Source organism: Natator depressus, chromosome 17, assembly GCF_965152275.1.
Source record: "Natator depressus isolate rNatDep1 chromosome 17, rNatDep2.hap1, whole genome shotgun sequence".
In the NCBI taxonomy this organism is placed as follows: Eukaryota; Metazoa; Chordata; order Testudines; family Cheloniidae; genus Natator; species Natator depressus.
Window position 1 is genome coordinate 8,562,875 of NC_134250.1, and position 17,437 is coordinate 8,580,311.

The window sequence follows — 17,437 nt, forward strand, 5'->3', positions numbered from 1 at the left end:
CAGGCGGAGGAGGTGAAGCAGTAAGGATTCTTTAGCACTGAATCTAGTGCTAAGGCATTTTTCTGCTAAAGCACTCTGCATGCGTGTGTGTGTGTGTGCGCGCACATGTGCAAGCCAGTACCCGGGTATGCACAGATCTACGAAGATACGGGATTCTTACCTCCCCTCCGAGCCTCAGAAGTTATTCATGTTTGTCAAGCCACCCCGTGACTCTAACAGGGCAAGGCACATTCAGCTGGGAGTTGAGCTTTTGATTAGAAGGGGCTTTAATACGTTGTGCTGTGTAAGGCTGCCCTAAGCTTGGCGAGGATGAACTGGGAGTATCAAATAGGGAAATCCAAATTGCACTAATCCATCTCCAAAGCCTGGAGCAGATTGGGGTTTGATTTCCATTTGCCTTCTGTAATCCTGGACTTCTGGGTCCTCTGCCCCACACTCTGCACCCATCTGTGCTTTCCTTCTGGCCTGGGTGCAGCCCTGATCAGAGATGGACCAACCTCCCCTGTGCCAGTTGTTTCAAACTTATGAGAGAGCTTGGTTTTGAGGAAGCTGCCACGGTAGTAATGCGTGTCTGACTCCTGGTGAGTGCCTAGCGTTGCATTCTGGGTAACCTCAGCAGGAAGCCCCCAACCACCACACCAGCCATGCTAGGCTCATTCCCCTATTTCTCTCCCAGACTCGCTTCAGTGCAGCCCTGTGCCAGGAATGCCCTCTGCATCCCGAGTCCCCGAGCCACTGCCCTCCGCTCCCCTCAGCACATGCCTTTTCTGGACTCATTCCTCCCACAATGCCAACAGGAAGGGCATTAAGAAGAAAAGCAAAACTTCAAGACGTTCCTTCCTCTGAGTGTCCCAGCACATTAATAATAATTGCCTTCCCATAGTACCTGGGAGCCCCCGTCACAGACCAGCCCCCACTGTGCTAAGTGCTGTACAAACACAGAACAAAGGGACAATCCCTGCCCCCAAAAGCTTCCACTCTAGCCCTGCTTTCCATGTTTCTCTCCCCCAGACACTAAGCTCATTGGGGCAGGGACTGTCATGTACAGCACTGAGGACTTTGTCAGCACTTAGCCCCGTCTGTCTAGGCTGGGGATGAGACCAGATCTCCAGCAAGCAAGTGGGTTAAAACAGTAAAGGAGGCCATGCTCTAGGTTCCATCACTCATGAAGAGAGTCCCCGTGATGTGCGGGGAGCAGCACTGCTCCCTGAATGAGTTTGTTCTTCAAGTGGAATCCATTTTTCTTTTCTTCCTACCCCACCCCAGAAGATGACACATGTGGCTTGGATGGATTTTCTCTGCCACTCACAGGCAGATCAGTTAGGTGTCTCCTCCGGTAGACACAGGCGATGGAGTGGGGTTTTGCCATTTATAGGTGCTGAAACTGGCTAAATTGCTCTGGCTGCTCTGACATCAGATCTGGCATGCTCCTTCATGCTGCAAGCCTGTGTGTATGCCTGTCTTCAATGTATGTATTGTATGCCTGACTCCGTGACACGGATTGGATTGGGCTTCCTGGGAATAGAAGCAAGTCCTTTCTAGCTTCTGTTTAAATAATAAAATAGAGGCTAGAGAATGAGGGGTTAATAGAAACTCTTCCCACTTTTGTTATTTCTTTCCAGCAAGCCACAGGCTACTCTCCTGTTGTAAAATAAATTGGGCACCTCACGCAGTTTGACTGACTCATGGGCCACAGTTTATTTGAGCTTTGTTTAGTGTGGGGGTGAGGGGAGAGAGGGAATTTGGCTTAGTCATGGATGAAGAATGTCATGGAAATCACAATCAAAAAGTCTGAATAGTCAGACCTTTTGTGTAGTCAATTGAATCCTTCCTGCAGGGATCAAATTATATTCTTTCTGATCACTGAAACTAGTACCAGTGCCTGGAAAGGTTTATTGGTCCTTGGTTTCCTAAGGCTAAGCAGTAAGGCATTGTGCATTCTGCATTCAAGCAGGCAGATTCATCTTGGTTTAGTCATCCCCTGCCCTGCAGCATGTAGAGGGTGAATCAAAGCCCCATCATCCCAAATGGATGGCATGGGAACTTGGCACTTGTCATATTTGTTGTTTGCTATCCACTTTTGATGGCTGGTTAAGGGCAAGCCATTCACCTGCCTGTTTCCTTTCAGCTACACGCAAGAAGCTGTTTGAACTTGCCAGGGCTTTCTCAGAGAAGACCAAGATGAAGAAGTCAAAAAGAAAACACTTACTGAAGCACCAGGTGTATCCTTTCAACACATGACGTTGTCCTCCCACCCCTTGGTCACACTGAGCTTCCCAGGGATGGGTCCCAGTTCCCACAACTTGGAACAAAACTCTGCTGCAGAGGGCTAGAACGAGGCCTATGCCGGGGTTCTCCACCTTTGGGTAAAGGAAAGGGTTAGGGGGACACAACCATCCTGTCCGTCCCATATTTCTTAATGGCAGGGAGGTTAACAGGATGGGTGGGGGGAGGATCCTGGAGGGAGGATCCTGGCATGGGGAAGAGGTTTCTTGGTATAGACAAGGTAGAGAATCCCTGGTCCATGCACCACTTAAATCTCACTTAAGCCCTGAAACTAGGGAAAAGATTTGTGCACTTGGAAGGGAGCTATAGCTCAGGGAGAAAACAATGTCAGTAACCAAAAGGTACATGTTTGCAACCCTCATAATCCAAGCCACAGCAGACATTCACAGCTCATGGTGTATGCAAGTTTGGATCCAGCTCTGAACTCCCCTGAAGTCTTGGTGTGTTTGGAGGTGATATTCTGGTTTGAGCCAAGCTAAAATGATTCGCTTGTTGCTGAAGCCCCCTTGAAACTGTATTTTGTGGGGAGAGTTTCTCTAGTGGCATGTTAATTTAAAAAGCACATGTGCTAAATAATTATCATGGCAGTCCTAGGACACTGCTCAATACCAATGATGCAAGAGAAACCATGCTGGTGACTCGTCTATCAGCTCTTCCTCCCCTTCTTTTCCATTTTCATTTTAGCTGGCACATGGATAGAGACATAGAGATAAAAGGGCTTTGTTATCCCCAGACTGCTCTCCTTAGGGTGGCTGCGTTAATACTCTCCAAAGTATGTTGCCTTGGTACCTGAGTGCCACTGTCATGGCCTCCCTGTTCTGTTATGACCCGGATCTCATGCCAGATAGCAGCAGAATGCAACTGGAAACATACCTGGGAACCACCCCCAATTCTTGGAGTCAATTGTGATGGGCTGTTTGCGAGTCTGTGATTTACTTCCCAGGCTGTCGAACACTTTCCTTAACAAAGAGTGCAGCATGGGGACAGCGGCTTCCACAGCTAATCTTCTCGATGATGTTGAAGGACACTCGTGTGGTAAGACAATGTTTGTTTCTGCTAGAGAGCAAGTCTCCAGCTGATTTGCCCACTGCCTTGGTGTGTGTGGGTTTGTGACCCCAAATAGCAGGGGCTGCACACCAAAAATCGAGCTTCCTTCCTTGCAGATTCCTTCCTGCCTGTGACGCTAGCTGTTTGGAACCTGTTCCCTGAGTTGCCCTTTCCTAACGCAAAGAGCTAGCAGGCCTGGACCATCCCTGTGGCTAAATGTAGAGTGAAACAGGAATGGGGGAGCTCTCTCTGCACCAGAAACAGCATGGGGGAGCTCCCCCAAGCCAGAGACAGGATAAGGAACTCCCCCACTTTTTAGCCAGGCTCCTCCCATCTCTCCATTTCAAACCCTGTACTGTACAACGGATACTTCTCCATCTGTGTGTTAACTCCCCAAGGTATATGAATGAGGTTTGGGGTGAGCAGGCCCTTCCTCCTGGTCCCCTTCTACCATGTGTTCTGGCTGTCCAGCCCCCTGTTCTCTGTTAGTTCAGCTCCTCATCAGATGATGGGATCACCAAACAAAATGAAGTGGGGCTTGCTTCCCCAAAGGCCAGGAACACCCTCTGTAGGTTCGGGTGGGTAAAACTCGCTGCGGCTTTGCAACAGGCATGCGTAGATTTAACAGAAGTATAACCCAGTGGTGAAAGGTGTTGGATCAGCATCCCCGAGACCTGAAGTCCGTTATTTGTCTACAGGACAGCACGACAGCAGTAGCCTCTTCCCTTGACCCAGGAGAAGCACCACAAGGGGTGAGAGGGTGGTACAGTCTCCATAGCCCATTCACACCAAGGCCCATCTGCTGAGGCAGCCAACCAAGGCGCCAGCTGCACAGGTGGGCACTCATGCAGTAGGAAATGGGCTGATACTCACCTACTCATTTCATGTAGGACATGGAACTGCCATCTAACAGTAGTGGCTTTGTTCACTGCTAGCCTGGGGCAGGTTTGAACCAACCAGTGACCCAAGAGTGACAGTCACCTATATCCTTCTGCAATTCCCAGGCCCTTCCAGTCCCCTGATACTGCTGCAGCTTTGCCACCCAGCTTGTTTAGATACGGGAAAGGATCTCCTGAAGTTCTGACCACACAGGTCTGTCTCATGCCTTTCAGATGAGGATTTCCAAGCAAGAAGGCAGCAACTACACGAGGAAGAAGAGAGGCCGAAAGAAGGACAATAAATGGTAAGAAGTGTTTGGGGGTAATGTGCAGCTAGTTACAGGAATCAGATCAGCTATCCTGTTGCAAGCCCATCCCTCCCGCCCCCCAGTGATTTGAGTGATGTAGATTAGACAATGGGGCCAATGGAAAAAGTGCCAACCTAAGAAAATTCAAAGGATCTGTTGCACGCTGTCATGGAGAAAACAAGTGGCTTGAGCTTTATCCCTGGTGCTCCAACGCAAAGTTGAAACAGAGGGTATTGTCTTGGCTTCAGCTGTTTGTTCTTCCCTGGCTTTCACAGGATGGATTACTTCCTCTTGTTTCAGCTACAGCTGATAGCACTGGCCCCGCAACATCCTTGATGACTTAGGGTGAAAATCACCATGCCTCAGAGAGGATGTGTGGAGTTCTTTGTGCTATGTGTTAAGGATCTAGGTAGGTCTTTGTGCATAAAGCCTTGCACATGGGGCTTGCATTGGGGTGAATGTCACCCACAGGGACTTACTCTGCCATTGTTGTACAGACGTCTGCCCCTCCAGCCCCATTAATAGCTGCTGTGTGGATAGCAACAGGTACTTTGGCCTTTGTACTGAAGAATGCAAGAGAAACTGTCTGGCCAATTCTTCCCTGTTCTTTGCTCTCCATGGAGAACGTATGTGGGTGGACTCAGCATGAGGTTACTGATGAAAACCATGCAGAGGCTCCAGTATTCATGCCTGCCTGTTCCTATGCATCAAGTTCAGTGAATCCTTATGGCTTGGTGCACAGTGCACAGTGACAGGCTTTGTTTCAGCACCATGAGTGAAGCAGCTTTGACTGAATACACTTCTTCCTCTCCCCCTCCCTACCCTTCTCTTCTAGATCCCAGATCCATTGCCTGAACTGGGCTTTATTTGTTAAAGTCTTAATAAGAAGATGGCTGCAAAGAAAAAACAATTTCCTTGGCTTCCCCCACTATCATCCTTTTCTGAAGTACAAGTATTAAAGTGAGGCACAATTTTTTCTTCCCAGCGGGTTTGAAAACACCTCTTTCCTATCCAGCAAATCCAGCCAAAAATCAGCAGCTGATCTGAATTTTTCTCAGTCACTGCAGTGAAGATAATGGATTTCAAGCTTGTGGGAATAATGGCCAATCCCTCACCCTCTTTGATATAAACATGGTTTGGATATGAATTAAAAACAATAACAACAATAATACATTGAAAAGCGGGGCTCTGGCTTGCGCATTTTTAAACATATCACTGTAGCAATGTGATGTAACTTTACGCACATAAAAAAAGACCTGAAAAATGTTGTTTATTGTTATTGTTACTAAGAGTTAATAAGCCAGGATCCAGATCAGGTAATAGGCAGGATAATATAAATCGTCTTTTGAAAAAGAAAAGGCCTTCTCCTGGGCATCTCACATTGAATTAAACCTTTGCCTCAGGCATGAATAAAATTGCCTTGAACTAGACACCAAGCTGGGTCCAGTTGCTCCTCCAATGTACCACTTCCTCTAGCTTTGTGCTGCTGCTCTTGTGATATTACGGTACCTTTACAAGGTAGGAATGGGGGGTGAGGGAAGGCTAAATTTCAAAGCTGTGTAGTTCTCATTGCTGATCTCTGAATTAGAACATATCCCACGGGTTCTCATTTGGATTGTTCATGACAGTTGGCTGCTCCCTATGTAGCAGGCAATGAGTTTTGGCTGTCTAGAAACACTTACCAGATTAGATGGGAGGGGATTGTAACTGGGGCCTTATTTGATTCACCTCTGAGTTTGTACATCATAGGCTAAATCCTGCTTAATGTGAGTCTCACAACTGACTTCAATGGGATCAGAGTTTGGCCTCAAGTTGAGACATGAGTGGGTTTTCTTTAGCTGAGTCCATATGGTCTTGGGAGTTCTGGGCACAGACGTGAGAGCTGTTCTCATAACATGAAATGAAGAGGAGATTGGTTCAGAGCTCGCCAGTCAATGAGAGGATGACATTCCTCCTCCGGGCGAGAGCTTGGAATCTGGTGGCACAGTGGAACACTGTGGGGATTAAAAGTAATGCTCAAATCATTGGAATCGAAATGGACACTGTCAGGCTAAAAAAAATAGTTAAAAAGAAATTCCTTCCCTGTGCTACAAACAGCAGTGTCAATTACTGAAATAACTCCCCCCAAGCAAGTTTTCTTTTCTACATCAATACTGTCTATTTACTTCTAAGCTTGGGCAGTGAGAATAGACAAGTCCGTCTCACTTTCTGGGTCCCATGCAGTAGCACAAGCGCTGCAATGTTCGGGTTGCAAAAGCAGCAGGAAGACACACCAATCCAAGCAATCAGTCCAACATTTTTCATTGCCTTTCTATTAGGCTTTGTAACAAAAGCCCACATTGCAGGCTTAAACTCCCTGACAGGCTCCTTTCAAAATCTGCTGGAGAATCTGTATGCCTTTGAAGCATGTGCCAAGACAGATTCTTTTTAAAAGTTGCTGAGCATGAGGCTCTTGTTCCATGCACCTGGCATTCAATCAAGCTACTCAATGGAAACACGAAGGCAGTGGTGGGTTTCCTCGTCTGGGCCTGAGTAATTTGATACACTGTTCAGAACTAGTAGGGATGAGCAAAAGTGGATTCAGGCACACACAGCGCTTCCTTTCAGTGCAGGACTTTGAGTCTGTGTGGCACGGAGTTTCAAGAGGTTCCTGATGAAAGGGTCCATGTGTCTATTGCTGAAGTGACACATTCTCCTGGCAGAACGTGATTTGGATACTACACTAACTCCTCAACTGTCGCATATAGTGCCCATGACCTCCCAGTCAGAACATGAGCTGCTACAAACCCCAAACAGTGCAGTGGGCAAGTGCATGCAGGCTTGAATCAGGATGTGGACAGCAGCTATGCCCTGGGATCTCAGCAACTTTTGAGGTTCTCAAAGACTAAAGATCCTCTAAAGATTCAAATTCCCCCCACGCTGAACTTGTTTTTGGTGTCTGTTCCTTTCAAAAAATAAATAAAAGGGAGAGGAGCATCAATGAGTCTTTTGGTAAAACCTCCTGAGTGGAGGAGAAATTTGCCTGCTTCAGGGACTAGAATAGTTTCAAGTGAGGTCATCCGTGCTCAGACAAGAATTCAGTGGCTTGGAAGCTTCTGCAGCACGCAGGATATGAGGTTCCTGGAATATGCTTTTGAGGCTGTTCAGAGAAAGGAAGCGACTAAGGGCCTGATTTTGGGAGCTGCCAGGCACCCACTGGCCCCTTTGAAATCAGTGGGTGCTACATTGCTCAGCACCACTCAGGGTAAGGCCCCAAGTGTGCGTGTCTATACATACGTATTGGTTGCTAAGGGTGAAGCTGGAGCACTACCGCTGGAAACAGACGGGCTTTTGGAGGAGGAGGAGGGACTTTTATCCCCAGCCTTAGAATTGGAAGGTCTGTTTCTCCCCCACCCCCTTTTTCCTATCCTTAATTGGCTCCTACTTTAATAAGTGCTTGGCTGTTTCTCCCTCTCCTAAAGCAGCTCTGCATGTCTGGAAGAAAATCAAGCTTGGAATCAGATCAGCTTGTAAAAGTTCCAACTCCTCTTGGCTACTGAGGGCTTAACTTTGAGCTAAGTTTCCATGAATGCAAAAAGGCATCAACGGCCGAACAAACAGAAGCTCAGACTCTTGCTGGTAGGAAACTGTGCTGCCTGTCCCAGCAGAAACGCATTTTTATAAGACAGTCTGGTCTCCAGGAAGTGCTTTGTGGATTGGGGGGAGTGGGAAGGGAAAAATACAAATGCACCTGTCCCTCAGGACACACGTGTTGTATGTTAGCAGCTGCCCCGCTGCTAAATTAGTGCTAGGTTTATTGAAATCTTTTACTCCTTGGTCTCTCTCTAGAAATCAGGTTGTGTTATAACACAACCTTATGGAGTCATGTTAACTAACAATGTGTTAACAGTCACTATAGACAAGGACAAGGTGTGCTTAACATTTCATCATCTTGTCATGGGTAAATCCGACTAGAACCATAGGGTTAACCACGGCCAGCTGACACAGTGCTTAGCACAACTTCTCCCTCTCTATGCTGACTTCTATGACATTGTGTTAGTTAACATAGCTCCCCAAGGTCATCTTCTTAATACAATCTCAGGCTATATCTACACCTAAAAGCCTGCAGTGACACAGCTGCGGCACAGCCGGAGACTAGTCCAGAGGCGACTTATTGCCTCATTGTTCTATTAGGGCCGATCTGGAGATCACAGAATCATAGACTATCAGGGTTGAAAGGGACCTCAGGAGGTCATCTAGTCCAACCCCCTGCTCAAAGCAGGACCAATCCCCAACTAAATCATCCCAGCCAGGGCTTTGTCAAGCCTGACCTTAAAAACTTCTAAGGAAGGAGATTCCACCACCTCCCTAGGTAACGCATTCCAGTGTTTCACCACCCTCCTAGTGAAAAAGTTTTTCCTAATATCCAACCTAAACCTCCCCCACTGCAACTTGAGACCATTACTCCTTGTCCTGTCATCAGCTACCACTGAGAACAGTCTAGATCCATCCTCTTTGGAACCCCCTTTCAGGTAGTTGAAAGCAGCTATCAAATCCCCCCTCATTCTTCTCTTCCGCAGACTAAACAATCCCAGTTCCCTCAGCCTCTCTGTACTGAACACATCTGTGAGGTGCTGAGCACCCTCTACTCCAGTGGTTCGCAACCTGTGGTCGGGTCTGCAGACTGTGTCTAAGGGGTCCACAAAAGACTTGGACTGAAAACTGAGCAGAATTCAACTATATATACAGAAAGTAGATTTCCAAAGGGGTCTGCACCTCCATTCGAAATTGTTTAGGGTTCTGTAAATGAAAAAAGGTTGAGAACCACTGCTCTACTCTCTTCAAAGTCAGTTGGAGGTTTGAGTGCTCAGAACCTCCCAGGACAGAACCCATACTGAGATGTGACTCTCCACTGACCCACATTGTAGGCATATAAAAAGCCAGACAGAGTAAAGAGTATTTGGTGGTTTTTAGAAACTTAGCATTGCAGTGAATGGGAGGAGAATAATATTGTTACATGACTTCCTTGATCTGCGTTTGCTACGCTGCGGGGTTCACATCTTTCTGGCTTTGTTGAGACTAGGATCTAAAGGTGTGGTGTTAGCATGTGGTAGCTAACAAGTGCTAGCTATTAAATGTCTAGTGTAGACAAGGCAGTGTATATGTTAACATGCATAGTTTAGCATGTGTTAACAGAATACGCTGCCTTGTCTATGCAGGACTTTTAGGACATGCTAGCTAATGTGTTCTAACAAGGCACCTTTAGATCCTAGTCGTGACACAGTCTTTCTGAACGATGTAACCTTGTAACCATTTCCAAATGTCCCAGGGGCGCCAAATACCATTGTAATGGAGGAGGAAGGGTGGTTTTTTTTCCTTTTTAAAAATTCAGGTCTAACAAGCGGAAAGGCCACAAAGACAGGCTTGAAAGCCAAAATGCATTTCTTCTATAAAAATGTACAATACTCAGTGACATTTGTATCGCTTCTATACGAAATGGTTTAAAAACCAAAAAAGATTTCTGTGATGTTTGTGAGTGTTGCTATTTTAGAACTTATTTCTATAAGTATTTTTTTCTTAAAGATGTTTAATAGTAATTCATATAATAAAGTCACGTCGTACACTTAATGCCTTGGTTTTCTTTGCTTTTGATTTTTTATGGCCATGAAAAAAAAAATGAGAAACTGAGAATCGAGTGAAACACATTTTTCTTTCATCTCACTTCTAGACATTGCTCTCAATGGCTCATCTGTTACCGAATGAGTAGCTCTTCTAAGTGAGGGATTCTTATTGCCTCACTCACGCTGACTGTGTAGTGCACAATCCAATAGGTGGCTCCAAAGAAACAGGAAGGAGGACTTCTCTGAACAGCCTGACTGCCATAGCAGAGCTCCAACAAGCTCTTGTCAAAGTGATCTGAACTACAGTTGGTCAGCAAATGGCTTCCCTTCCCCCCCCCCCCCCCATTGAAATTTTTGACTATATCTCCATGATGTACCATAGTTTCCCCTCATGGAGACCAGAAGCAGTGCATCATGGACATCCCTGGCTATGGTACATCATGGGAGATGTAGTCTGTCTGGGAAGCCTGGCCCATAGAAAATCAGGGATATGAAATGACCACATTACAACTCCCAACAGGCACTAAGGTAGTATATCCAAATTGAAATATTTCAGTTTTTGTTGAAATATTGAACATCTGAAAAAATTTCAATTTTCCGCAAAAAACAGATGCTTTTCCTGTAAAACTCTGTCAGTGGTTCTCAACCTATTTACCATTGGGCTGCATATGCAGCTCTCTGTGTGTTATGTGGGCCGCATCCACGCAACATATATACTACCTGTATGGCCCTGAGGATGTCGCAGCTGCAGCTGTGTGCTGAATGAGCCGCAGGTTGAGAACCACTGCTTTATTTTATTGAAAATCCAATTTTCTGTTTTTTTTAAAAAAAAAAAAAAAAAAAGAAGAGGCTTAGATGGAAAATTTTTAATCTGGTCCTAAATTGAATGCCTGGGCAGCTAATTGAGGATGGGAGGATATAAACTTTAAACATGAAATTCTGACTCAATATCACCCCTGTTTACAGTACAGGAGACTCTTAAACCCAAGGAAAGCTTTTCCTGGAAATGGGATCCTTGTCATAGGCAGCTCTCCATCCTCTTCCTCCCCCGGAAAGACCCGGAATACTTTGCCACTTGACCTTGCAGGAGCAGCAGATTGGTGCAGGGAGAGCTAATGTTAGTTGTGGTAGTCATGGATTTGTCATGATTCAAGAACACCTTTTATGAAGGAGCTTGGATCATGGGTCAAGAAGAAAATTTTGAAGCTTTCTCATGAGGAGGAAAGAGCTTGAGGAATTCTGAATCAAACAAGTGTGGCCTGTGACACAACTGCCCTCTGTCAAGTCCTGCAATATATTGGTCTCCATCTTTGCTATGGAGAGGAGCTGCTGGCAGTGACTACAGGATCAAGAGGAAGCAACATGTCCTGAGATCTGTTCCTTCTGTGGGCAGCCCCTCCATATCAAACATGTACTGACCTACTTCAAGCTTCTGGCAAGTTACCAGTGCAGCTCTTGCTTGGACCAAAGATTCTAAGGCAGGATTTAGAGGTGAGTGAGGGGGCTTTATGTCTCTGATCGTTCATCACAGCATGGCAGGCTGCATCATACCCTCGCTCTGTGCAAAGCCCATGCGCATGAGTTTTGCACAGGCTGGGGTAAGAGTCAGGCCCATTGACTTTAGGAAACATTAAGGAATGATTTCCCTAATAAATGAGTGATCCTGGCAGTTGCAGGATGTAACTAATGTATAGGGCGTGTACCATTCACACCCTTTCCTCTGACATATGTACGCATTTAAGACCTGATCCAGTGCAAGTCATTCCATTGAGTTCAATGGGCATTAGATGGACCTCTTAGCCAGTAAATCAATATCAGATCTTCTGTAGCTGGGCTTTATTTATGAACAAGAAATGCAGACCCAGGCTGCTCAGGGACAGTTGTGACGTCAGATCTGTATGTGTAAGCTCACAGCACATCTACAATCAGCTATATTAATGTGGAACTGCATTTTATCAAAAATATGGTGTTACCCACTTAATGCTGAAAATAGTAAGTCTCTCGGGATGAAGTGTGTGCAGTTTCTTTAAACTGTTTCATTGTCTGGAATACACCAACTCCTCCATGTCTGTCAAACGTACATTCAGGCTCCTTCACATTGTCTCCTAGTGGAAAGGGAATACATTTATTATAAGGTATTATTTCTGAAATATGTGTTCTTAATTTTCAACACCACACATTTCTACTCGCTGATGGATCAGTATGTCTTGAAGCGTGAAACATTATTGAAGGTAGACAATTTAAAGCAAGCTGGAGCTTGTGGATCTCACTTCCTCAGAGTCAGTGACAGCATCTTCGCTTTTTCTCGGTCTGTGTGTGCTTTGAGTTCTGACACCTAACATCTCCTAAAATTTTGAAGTGGAATCTGGTCAAAACAGCCAGTTTTGGCAATGCTGTTTTGCGAAGCCACCATGATTCTGATGGTTTGCCATAAATTTGCCACGTTGCTCAAAACTGGGCCTAGGAATGCCTTGTAAGTTACACAGTTCTGGTCTGTGGCAAGTTTGGGATAAAGCTTGAAATCAGGTGAGCTGTGATTACGGAGGCCAGACCCTCAACTGGCGTACGTAAATCAACATAGTGTATCAATGGAGCTTTGCAGCTATACAGCAGCTGAGGTTCTGGCCCACTTTGTTGAGGAAGATTTTTGCCTGGCTCAGGTAATCAGACAAGTGCGCCTATAAATATGACGACGAATGAATGGCCAGAACCAAACACATGATGAAAAAATATAAATCTAACGTTATGAGGCTGTCTGATTCTGAACTTGACAACGTTTCGCAGTTTGGCCTCTGTTCAGAAGACCTAAATCAATGCTGCATCTTTGGTGGATTATTTTTGGGATGAGTAGAGAGGCAGGCATTGCTCTCACTTTTCATGCCTTCATATGCATCTTTTTCAGTCAGCCTTTGCAGGCCGCAATACAGTAGGTGCATTGGCACACCACTGCAGGCTTTAATGCTGACTTATTAGCGTTCACTGGCCTTTAAGACCTCAGTAGCCTCTTATTCTTGTTCTGGAAGGATGCTCTTGTATTTAAGGTGCAGGATAAATAGACAGCTCCAGACCTAACTGTAGCCAATTAGTTAGGAGCCCAGAGCTCCCTTCCCGAGTGATACTGGCACTTGGATACCACAGGGATGGGACCATACAGGTACCTAGATTGACTCAAACAGTCACTGGATCATTCTGCTTTTGTAACTAGGGGAGAATTATCAGCCTGAGAGGCGCTTTAAGCCAGTGTTTGAGTTCCCCCATTGACAAGCATGGATTATTACTTGCAGAGGGGACCATGGGTTGAGAGCACTCTCCTAACAGTGCTCTCTGTTAATTTCCTCTGAAGCACCTGGCATTGCCTACTGTCGGAAGACAGGATGCTGGACTAGATGGACCATTTGTCTGACTCAGTAGGGACATTCTTATGTTCCTGCTCTTGCCTTCCATGGTGTATTATCCTGTTTGCTGCCTCCTGACCTTGTCTTCATTTCCCTGAACTACATCTGGATGCTCTTCTGATTTCCATTTGCGTTAGCCCTGCACAACTCCCTTTGCTCTTAAAGATGTTGGTTCCCCACCAGGCCTGGGATTCTGTTGCCTTGCAGTGGCCAATCCATGAATTGCACAAGGATGATTATTTATTTTTGGACAGGCCTGAGACTGCAGCCACACAACAAGGACCCATGGATGGAGGCAGGGCAAGCTTCTCTAGGAAGGGAGAGGGTGATGCAGTCTCCATTGCCTGGACTCTACAGAGCAGCAAGGGGGTCAGTTTTTAATATGTTGCTGTTTTATGATGTGGGGAACTTGTCCTCTAGGAAATAGTCTTGAGGCACCCATTCATTTCACACCAGCCCCTGCACAACAGTTGAGCTTTCAGTCACTGGCAAGGATGCAGCCTAACTGCTGATGTAGAGGTTTGCAGCCTCTTGAGCTGTAAAGGGGTGAAATTTACAGTGTGGGGCCAGGATTGTACCCAAACCTCCAGCTTTAAAGAACATTAACTAACTCTCCACAGTGGGCTGCTAGAACTGACCCTTCTGCTTATTGTCCTTTGGATTTCTACAGAAAATCCAAGCCTTTTGGTGCCCTTGCCCAGCCAGCCAGCAGAACTGAACTCCCAGCTCCTCTCCCCACTGGAGACGTAACTCCAATTGCTACAGCAATCCATGCAAACAGACCTGCCTTGCAGCCTACCCTCAAAGCCACCAGCCCAGCAGTATTTTGGAGCAGCAGGGAGAAGCAAATTCTAATGCTGGGGGCCCCTTGGAGCGAATGCTCTGTCCAATAAACTTATGAGGAGAGAAGGCGGTCTCCAAAGCAACACCCTAAAGTTCAGTCTGTAAACCAACAGGCAGCCAGTGCAGATCATGTGTGTAAGATGCACCTAAATGTTTTGTATCTAGAGATAGTTGCTATTAGTTCAGAGTTTATTGCTGCTGGGAAGAACTTCCAAGGCTTGGCGCTGTGGATAGAGCCGAGGCACCTACAACAGGGGGTCTTGGTTCTGCTACTGACTGGCTGTATGACCGTACCCAGATCACTTCTCATCTCTCTGCCTGGGTTTTCCTTCTGTACAGCTGCTAAAATAAAGGTCCCTGAACTCACCAGTGAGTTGTGAAGCCTCCTTCATGAGAAGTGCTTTTAGATCCTTGGATGCAAAGTGAAAAGGAGTACTTGTGGCACCTTAGAGACTAACCAATTTATTTGAGCATAAATAAAATGCAAAGTGTTAGACAAAGTATTATTTATTACCTTAATTTTAAAAAGCATGAGGCTGAAAAACTGAAAGCTTCAGCTGAAAAGCTGAAAAAGTGAGTGCAAACTTCCCATTGCAGCAAGTAATTTTCATCATTAATCCACCAACACTGCAGTTATAAATAGTGGGAAATTGGAGCTTTACAAATGAATTTAAAGGGTTAGTGCCTGCTAACTGCTTAGTGTGGCCATGAATACAGTCCTGGACAGCTATTTGTAGTTTCCTTTTTTATTCTCTGTCTCTAATGGGGGGAGTTTGTTCCTCTGCGAAGAGTGAATTGAGATGATAAAATGGTCCCCAACTAAAACTCTGCATCCAGATCACTCAACGCTAAAGGTGGTTTTGGAACTGGATCCAATTTTGTTGCTTGAGGACAATCTCTAAGGTAGATTTATTGCCTCTTGTGTTTATAATATTTGAAGATGGATTGAATGTCTTGTGTCTGAAATTACCAAGTGTATTTTTCACATTGACCTATCCATAATTAGAGGGAAACAGAGGAATGTATCTAATAAATACAGATTACTTCTTGATTTCCATTTCTTGGAAGTCAGGTTCCTGGAAATACTGTAACAGTGAGAAGGTTATTTATGCACAGCAGATAACCTTGGTATAGCTGTGAAATCTATAAACGAAATAAAATTAAATTAAAAAAGGAAAATCAGGCTGGGTAAGCTAGCAGCTGACAGGCTAAATGTTACATCTGCTGCCACACGGTGGAAACATAAGGTACCACCTGTCCTTGAGAAAATACCCCATAACAGCCAGGTCTGATTCTCTGTGGACTAGCCCCTGGGGTGGTCATTTTATACCTGTGCAAAGAGCGTGTGAAATGCTACTATTTGATACCCATGTGCGAAGAGGGTGAGAAAGGATAAGTGACAACGCAAGCTGTAGAGCAACCGAGAACCTGGCCTTTTAGTTTAGATCCCCAGGCTTAACCGTTGTCCAAAGTTGTCCTTAAACTGGAGCAATGAACAGCTGTCCTCAACTGTAATAGAGAGGTGTGGCCTGTAGAATCCACAGGTCCTTGTATGTGCTGCTCTAGCTTGATCCTAGCATTGAAGTAGGCACGCCTTTGTAGACACAATGGTCCCTTCTGGCCTTTAGTACCAATGAGACTCTGACTCCATAGGTCTCACCTCTATAATGCAACAAAGACAAGAACAGCCTCTGGGTACTCTGGAGATACATGCGGCCTCTAATTCAGTTATTTACCCTCTCCAGGCCTCAGTTTCCCTCTCTGTAATAGGGGACTTACCGATGTCCTAAGGCAGGGTAAGTATTAACAAACACATAGTTGAGTGCACTCAGACCCTCATATGGAGGGAAACATCTAGCTAGGGCAAATGCAAAGTATTATTTGGATGGGGGGAGTGTGGAGTGAGAGAGCAGGAGGAAGTGAGCTGCAGCCTCAGCAAGGCTACATGATTCTGAAGCCATCTGGGCTTTATTCTTAGACATATGGTATAAGCTTAAGGACTTTAATTTGTGTAAGTTGCCAGACATATGGATGCTGTACTCTTGCACTCTCAGATGAGCTTTCTTCCTAAGGGAAAGATTTAATGCCTGTCACAGTTACTGATCATTCACTCTCTCTCATCCTTTTGTAAGAAACAGATAAAAATTATATGGGTGTCCCTCTTCCCAGGACTGCAGCTGCCCCTCAGCTTGGATGTCCTCCTTCATCATCCACCAGCTGAGATAGGAGTCTGACCAGGCTAAGGCAAAACAGATTAAACAAATCAGTCATATACTAGGCATGTCAAACAGGCCTTAGTACATTTTTACACTGGTTTGGTGGGTGTAATGTGGTTACGACTGTTTTGCTTCAAGTCTGGGATTTTGCTATCAACATTCGAAACCCAGACACTTCATTGTCTTCACTGACAATAATTCTTAAGGCCAAGAGTTTTGGAAGTATGAGCCTATTTAGGCATCCAAATAAGTGGCCTGATTTTCAAAGGTGCTGCCTGTCACTGTGTAAGGGTAACTGCACCTGTCTCCCCTGCCTCCATGGTCCACATCGGGAGTGCCTGTTCTGGTCTCAGGTTTCTAGCTGTCACCTGTCTCTGGCAGTGTTCCTTCTAATTTTTGACAGGCCATGTGCGCAAAAAATTTCTTCTGTGCAAATTTTTGCACACGTGGTGGTTCTCCATGTGCGCGGGGTTTAGCATGTGTGTGTGCACACACAGCTTAGAGGGAACAGTGGTCTCTGGGTAGGGACCCTTGTCCCACTAGCCGATGGCTGGGGTTTTTAAGGCTGCACAGCCCTCTGTCTTACACTGTGATAGTCTCAGTAAGCTAGTGTGCCTAAAGGCCAGCACCTGGGCTTTGCTTTCTCTCCCAGGGCTATGAACAGCATACTGCCAGCAGTTACAAGTTATCACCCAGCTCTATCTAAGCAAGCATCTTTATTCCTAAGGTAAAAGCAGAGAGAAACCATAATAAAAACAATACACAGAATTACTCACACACCAAACACGCCAGGAATTACCTATCATTTTATGGGATCCTAGTAGGCCAAAGTCTTCCCAACCCTTCCACAGAAGGTCCTGTCTG

At 45.6% G+C, this 17,437-nt stretch overlaps 1 protein-coding gene across 3 annotated transcripts in view; it reads left to right on the forward strand.

Annotated features, from left to right (window-relative positions):
* The window catches only part of CUEDC1 (CUE domain containing 1), an 87,521-nt gene that overhangs the window by 66,859 nt on the left and 3,225 nt on the right, over window positions 1–17,437 (forward strand). For 2 of the 3 annotated variants that reach the window (XM_074974983.1, XM_074974984.1), the window contains 4 exons: window positions 2,129–2,222; window positions 3,263–3,321; window positions 4,446–4,516; window positions 5,355–10,101. In XM_074974983.1, the coding sequence (XP_074831084.1) occupies window positions 2,129–2,222; window positions 3,263–3,321; window positions 4,446–4,513 (221 nt within the window). In that variant the 3' untranslated portion in view covers window positions 4,514–4,516; window positions 5,355–10,101. Of the gene's footprint in view, window positions 1–2,128; window positions 2,223–3,262; window positions 3,322–4,445; window positions 4,517–5,354; window positions 10,102–17,437 lie in introns of those variants that run through there. The other variant, XM_074974985.1, reaches the window with a different exon arrangement.